Source organism: Electrophorus electricus, chromosome 20 (genome assembly GCF_041902795.1).
Source record: "Electrophorus electricus isolate QZ-2024a chromosome 20, ASM4190279v1, whole genome shotgun sequence".
NCBI lineage: Eukaryota > Metazoa > Chordata > Actinopteri > Gymnotiformes > Gymnotidae > Electrophorus > Electrophorus electricus.
In genome coordinates, this window is record NC_137516.1 from 16,449,819 (window position 1) to 16,456,657 (window position 6,839).

The 6,839-nt window shown below is 44.9% G+C and overlaps 1 protein-coding gene across 2 annotated transcripts; it reads left to right on the plus strand.

The window, feature by feature from the left end:
- The first annotated feature begins 939 nt into the window (after positions 1-939).
- plxdc2a (plexin domain containing 2a) lies at positions 940-6,459 on the plus strand. Of its 2 annotated transcripts, XM_081703447.1 has the most exons (14): positions 940-1,236; positions 2,157-2,374; positions 2,475-2,615; positions 3,070-3,139; positions 3,224-3,346; positions 3,483-3,601; positions 3,685-3,784; positions 3,898-3,993; positions 4,167-4,248; positions 4,615-4,675; positions 4,781-4,967; positions 5,517-5,552; positions 5,838-5,998; positions 6,232-6,459. In XM_081703447.1, the coding sequence occupies exons 1-14, from the start codon at positions 1,152-1,154 to the stop codon at positions 6,457-6,459; spliced, it is 1,707 nt and encodes a 568-aa protein (XP_081559573.1). In that variant the 5' UTR covers positions 940-1,151. The 2 variants fall into 2 exon arrangements, with proteins under 2 accessions (XP_081559573.1, XP_081559574.1); XM_081703448.1 differs by lacking the exons at positions 3,070-3,139; positions 3,224-3,346; positions 3,483-3,601.
- The last annotated feature ends 380 nt before the right edge of the window (positions 6,460-6,839 follow it).

Genomic DNA, 6,839 nt, shown 5'->3' on the forward strand with positions numbered 1-6,839 from the left:
AGACAGCTCTGTGTAAAATGGCAGTCTTTCTGAGAGGAGCCCTCCCTGACTCTGTGTAAAATGGCAGTAATTATATCAAGAGCCCTTGCTGTTTCTGTGTAAAATGGCAGTCATTTTTAGAAGCGCCCTTGCTTTCTCTGTAAAATGGCAGTCATTCTGAGTGCCCCTTCAGCTACAGGTCTCTCATCCACATGAGACATGTCACACTCTCCTAATCCGCTCATTCTTCACAGGAAGCAGTTTCCTTGCTAGTGAGCCAACACACACGCACACATACACACACACACACACACTGTAACAACAACATAGGAGATGCCCAGTAGACGTCTAGTTCCAAGTGCTGGGATCAATCACAGTAAGTCAGTGAACTCTAGGTGTGCTGTGCGCATGGTTCCATTTGAATGTGCACATATGCTAAAACTTTTCCAAAGCCACGGCACAATCTTTCTGGGTTTCATTGTGCTGACACAATGTCTGCCATTTATGGTCAGGAAACACATATCTATGTCCAGGAAACACATACCCATGACCGATTCACTACTTGTGGTCACAATACCTAATCATTTAAAAAGCACATAGACAAATAAAAACAGAGTTCAGAACTCTGCCTGGAACACATGGTGAAAAGCTTTAGGCGTTCTCCATATATTACATTTGTGGTCGCACAACTCTATCTGTCGAAAAAAGAAATGACAGATTCCCATGCTGGGATAAGAAACGAGTGATTTCCCGAGTATACGGAACACATACGAAGGCCAGTGGGGAAAAAAAACCAAAAAACTTTTTCCTTTTGGTTGACACAGGACATTCAGCAAAACGTAGTGGACAGCAAAGTTAAAAGCACATATTGAACGAAATCTGCCCCTTTCGTCGCAGAGACACCCGTCCGTTGACGCCTGTTTCCACACAGAAAGCCCGTTCTGTGGACGGCGCCACACACCCACGTCCATCCCACGCATTCTTTGCCTGACCTGCAACATCTGTAACGGCGCAAAGCGGCTGCTTTGCAGTACAGTCCGTTAAAAGGACATTTAGGAGATAAAGATAACGGCAATTACAGACTACAGAAACAGGCGCTCGAAACAGGTGCAGACAAGAGGTGCAAGTTCACCTTAAGTGTGCAGTATATTACTGGACTCTTCTTTTTAGCAATGGTACTGGCGGCAAAATTCGTTTTTGTCGGAGTGTGCACGATGATTCAGTTTAAGTTCACCTTTGAAGAACCGTCAGGACGTGGTAAGTGACTTTTTTTTTTGTTCGTGAAAAGATACGAACACGAATCTGTTGCACATCGATTATGGGGAAATTACATCCACAAACGTGAGGACAAATTCTGCGACGGGTCTGTTCAGATATGCAGTTTTTGTAACTAGTGGAATGTTTAAGAATCGGATAATAAACCTTTTGCGTGCTGCAATTCACTATTAATGTATCGTAAGATAAACTATAAGAGAAGATATGTCAGGAAGATTGGCAGTATTTATTTACAATGCGTTTCGAGTTGAATCTTCAGTGGCCAGTTTGCCACTTTTAATGGCGTATGTGAATTTAAATGGCTTTATTACCAAAGAGGTAACAGATGCTATTGATGTTTGGACAGTTTTCTAACCTGTTGGTTCCTTTGGAATTGCGCTAATCTGGTACCTCAGGTAGTGTCAGTGACAGGTAGAAAAACTACTTTTGATTGCACATTCACTTTTCTAATGCAATATGAAGGTTAATCTTACTTATGAATATTCATATAACATACTGCAAGAGTTAATCTGGGTTTTGTGTGCGTGCAGCAGATGAGCGTATAGGACGCGGATCGCGTCAAAACATTGTCAGTAAACGTCACATCGTCTCCACCCGCCCAGTATGAGGAATGCCAGGAATGCCAGGAATGGTTCGCTCGATCCTGCGAAAACAGGAGCGCGCACGCAGTGTCACTGGTAGAACGAGAGCGCGTGTCGTATTTGCACGGCCAGTACCCATATGAGCAGCACTGCTGAAGCTGTGTCCAGAATGTCTGATCATGAATATTGAACGACCCATGTGTTGGAAAAAAAACAAAACACAAACACAAACAAAACAGTTGAATAAAATTGTGTGCCACATTTCAAATTAAACCCTTTTCATCCAGTGCTGCATATGATACAATAACCTGATATCAACAGTTTCCAATGAAGCTGCCGAGGGGGTCCGCCTGGCCATGGACCACAGACACGTCAAAGGTCGATGGCCAAGGGGGCTCCTCCTCTCTGAAAGGCCAGGGAGCCCGTGGGCTAGTCATGCTCCAGTGCCAGGGCAGTACCACGAGCACGGCAAGCCGGGACCTGAGCACTTTCCTGAAATAGTGACCAATGAGAGTCATGGGATAAGCTCTCAGACTGAGGTATTGGCTCCCTTTCATAAACAGAATGGCAGATGACATCTGCTTTTAGGCCTCGTTTTCGCATCTTTTTGCTACCACGGCTGTTCTCTTTCCTTAATAGCAAGACATGGATCATCTCTACTATGTGTCCAAAATCCATGGGCCTGCAGATGCTGCAGGCAGGGGCTTGTGGGTAAACATCGAAGAGATGGACAAGGGAAAGGATCACGGTGTTCTTTCCAACAGCCACAGGCAAGCTTTGGTAAGACTGGACAGCTCGCTGCCAACTGGAGCTCACTAACAGAAATGTGCCATGGAGACTTAAGTACACTTCGGAAAATTTTCAGTATAAAGTAATAATGTCTGGGAGTTCTGCTGGAACATTGTGTTTATGATCATTTATAAATTTTTAGCAAGAAGCATAACATACCTATTAGTCAAAAAAAAAAAAGGTACATAAAAACAAAACAATCAAAGAAACAAACAAAAAAAAACAATACAATAAAAGCCAAACAGGTTCTCCTGCAGCAGGGTTGCTACTTTATCGCTTTACAAAACTCATTGTTTAAATGATTCATAGTGCATTTCATGGCTATCATCAAAGTTGCAGATGATAGTGTAGAATTTTGCCTGTAATTTGTGCCTCCGAGGCACTAGCTCAGGGTGGATAATTTAATCTCAGAGCTTTGTTTGTTAATTCAGTGATCATTTTACAGAGAGTGAACTTATCCTTTGAGTTTCCCTACTATGGACATGTACTTAGAGACATCACAGTCACTTCTGGTGGTGAGTTTTTGATATTCTCCTATACACTTTTATTGGTGTGGTTCATTTAAAAAACAAACAAACAAAAGCCCCACTTTTATACAGGATTCCTCTACACCGGAGATGTGATCCACAACATGCTGACAGCTACTCAGTATATCGCTCCACTCATGGCCAGCTTTGAGTCCAGCAACTATCCAAACTCAACCGTCATTTACTGTGACAACGGTATAACAGAAGGCCAGTGCCAGATCAAATGCCATATTCCACACTCTTTCAGCCATCTTCTACTGAAGTTTGGCCAACAGTAAAGAGTTGCGTTTACCAAGGGGAGCACTGGATGTGACTGCTTTCTCATTCGTAGGAACAGCCTTTGTAGTACAGTGGGACCATGTATACCTGGAAGATCAGCCTCATCTGGGTAGCTTTACTTTTCAGGCTGCGTTGTACAGTGGCGGCAGGATCACCTTTGCTTACAAGGAGGTTTGACCTTGTTCTGTTTTGTTTGCAGACATAAGAATGAATGCATATCGTTTTGCTAATATTTTTCTCCTGCGACCCTTCAGATCCCTGTCGATGTCAGCGAGATCAGTTCGGTGAATCACCCTGTGAAGGTTGGCCTCTCTGATGCTTTTGTGATACTTCATAAGATTCAGCAGATTCCTGGTAAGGGATCAGGGACAGGAGCTTCCAGTTCAAGGCTTTGATCGTTACCTTTTATTCTCCTGTTTCTGTTTACACGAATGCAGCCAAATTTGCGTTCTGCCCTCTTGCAACAGACATCCGAAGGAGGACCGTCTACGAATACCACCGGGTCGAGCTCTTAAAATCCAAGATTACAAACTCCACTGTTGTGGAGCTGCTGCCTCTGCCAAGTGAGTTTCATGGAATAAGACGAGGCCGTTTGGCTTTCCTCACCTTCGCTCCGTTCTCCAGGGTTGTTTTCCTCACCGTGGCTGTGCGTGGTTGCTTGGCTAGCCTCAGTTAACTTCGAGCAGCCCTCCCGGGTTAAACAGTGCCTTGTTTCCTGCTCTTCCCACTCTGCTAGCCTGCCTGCAGTTCTCTGGCTGTCACAGCTGTCTCACCACTCACATCGGCTTCAACTGTAGCTGGTGCAGACACCTGCAAAGGTATTCTTTTACTTTTGCGTTTCAATACAGTACGTCTTTGGGCCGTTCGCTTTGAAGTACTGAGCTGCTCACAGAAATCTTATCATCACTGGTGTTAATGTTTTTATTGATCCCGCCACACAATAGCATTTCATAGTAATGCCGTCTGACCCTGAGACAGACGGTATTATCCTCCTGAGAAATATCTGGTCCTGACGAAGCATGTCTCGGGAGAGTCCTCTGCTCTTTGGCTTGCACCAGAAAAACAACGGCACATTCAAATGGAAACAGTGCAGCAACTCGGAGCCCACGTGGAAGTGAGAGCCTGCAATGGGAAGAGGAGTGAGAAATGTGCTGAAATGTTTTGTTTTGTATTTGGATGTGCAGATGTTCCAGCGGCTTCGACCGCTACCGTCAGGACTGGGTTGACAGCGGGTGCCTGGATGAGGTAATGCTACTGTGCTGGTAAATTCATACCATCTTCCCCCTTCATCTGCTTGTTCGCCATCTTTTACCATTTGTTTTACGCAACCGCCTTTCCATGTGCTTCCAGAGAAAGAGCCAGGGCTGCAGCGAGACGGAAAACGTAACTCCTGCAGTCAATAAGACGGCGGGCGCAGCGCTCGGTGCAGCGACGCCTGTGACCACAGCCCAGCCTCCCCAGACCCCAGGCGTCTGGGTCAGCACCAGCAGTGCTGTGTGTTCTCCAGTGACCCCTGCTACCCCCTCCTCCGCTGGACGTGAGTGCCGAGCAGTGCCAGCAACAACCGCGTGTCTAGCAAATCGCTTAAACGTGGCTTTATGATGTAGGCAGGATGTGTTCAGCAACGTCAAAAAGGGATGATTTGAAATAAAGTTTAACCGCAAGCTGGCTGAATGAAACGTGTGTGTGCGTTGGCACACAGAGAGTGGACCAGCAGCACAAACCTTGCTTTTAACAATGCCAAGGGAGCAGAAGCACAAGCTGTACATGAGGGGTGTAAAAGGTCTTGCTCATACATTCTGCCTCCTCGCCTCCATTTCTGTTGTGATGAAATGTGTCAGGAAGCCATAGTCTGTTGTACATCAACTCCACTTTATAGTCCACAGGTGCCCAATACCAAACGTTTGGTGTTTAGATTTCAACGGGCTTTTGGGAGTTAAATAGATAAAATGAGGTATTATGCATTTGACTTGTAATTTTGAGGGTGAAATGTACGAATGTGTGAAAAGTTCGGCTATTGACCTACAAACAGAGGTATAGTCAGTTATTATCACTATTTTATTGTTGTTTGGCTGCTTCTCTGCAGATGACATGAAGATTGCACATTTGACTGAAGATGGATGTAAGTGCGTCACTGAAATTTGCCCAACTCAAAAAATACGAGCAGTGTTTTTGTTTTTGAATATCTAAACAAAAGTGTAACCTCATTACTGGGGTGTTATGAATCTGAGAGTTAATGGCCAGCTGCTGTTTTGGAGAAAGGCATAAAAGCAAAACCCAGACACTAATCAGTGCTATTAATTGCTACTAACTGACTGAGTGCATCACCTGACAGAGGTTCTCGCGACGGAAGGCAGGGGCGTGAGTGCAGTTGGCCTGCTTGGTTTTGTGCTCTGTCTTCTCCCAGCTGCAGAGAAGGGGAGGCCTGCTGAGCCGAGTGCAGATGTGTGGCAAACGGGCTTGCTGGCGGGCACCCTGCTGACCTTGCTCCTCATGGTCGCCGCCGTGACGGCCACGCTCTACCTGTACTGCCACCCCACCTCCAGCGCCAGCATCTTCTTCATAGAGGTCCGCGAATAAGAGCTACGGACCTCTTATTTCATGTTTTTTCTGTTTTGAAATTTAAAAATAAATAAAAAAATAAATAAAAAGCATGAGTGGTAAATCCAGGATTACCTCAAACAAAGTCCGTTAGGTAGAGGGCCGTCCTGAGAACGAAGTTACATAGTGTTGCATTGCCAAGAACTGAATCCAACCCCCTGTAGTAGCGTGTCATTTCTTCTGTGGTATTTGTCTATCAGAGGCGGCCAAGGCATTGGCCCGTGGTGCTGTTTGGGAGAGGTTCAAACAACCCAGCCTATGCTGATGTGGAGGGCATGTCACCTGACAAAGAAGGATTTGTTGTAATGGAGCCTACAGAGAGCTTTGGCCTTGCAGACAGGCGAGAGAGCGCCTTCACTACGGACCAAAGGGACGGCTTCATCGTGCCCGACCAGAAGGAACGCTTTCTCGTCGTGGAACATTGCTAACACGCCTTCCCAGCAAGCCCACCTTGTGAGAGACTTGCAGACAGAAACATACCTCAAACAATTATCATTTCTATTGTCTTTATTTATTCTGATAACTGTGGACACAAATCAACTAAACATTTCTTAATTGTGAAACTAACATTTCTGTATTTTTTTTTGGATTTCACAATATTCTGCTTGCACTACATAAACATTTTCTTGACATGGTGTGAATAGGCAGATTTTAAGGATGCTTTCACCCTGCAGACATTTTGAGTTCTAGATTAATCAACATGGTTGTCCAACACAGCTATTATGTCACAAATAACAAATCTTAAATTGTGACAAAAAAACAAGCAACCAACCAAACAACAACAAAACAAGAATAAATATCAGCATGG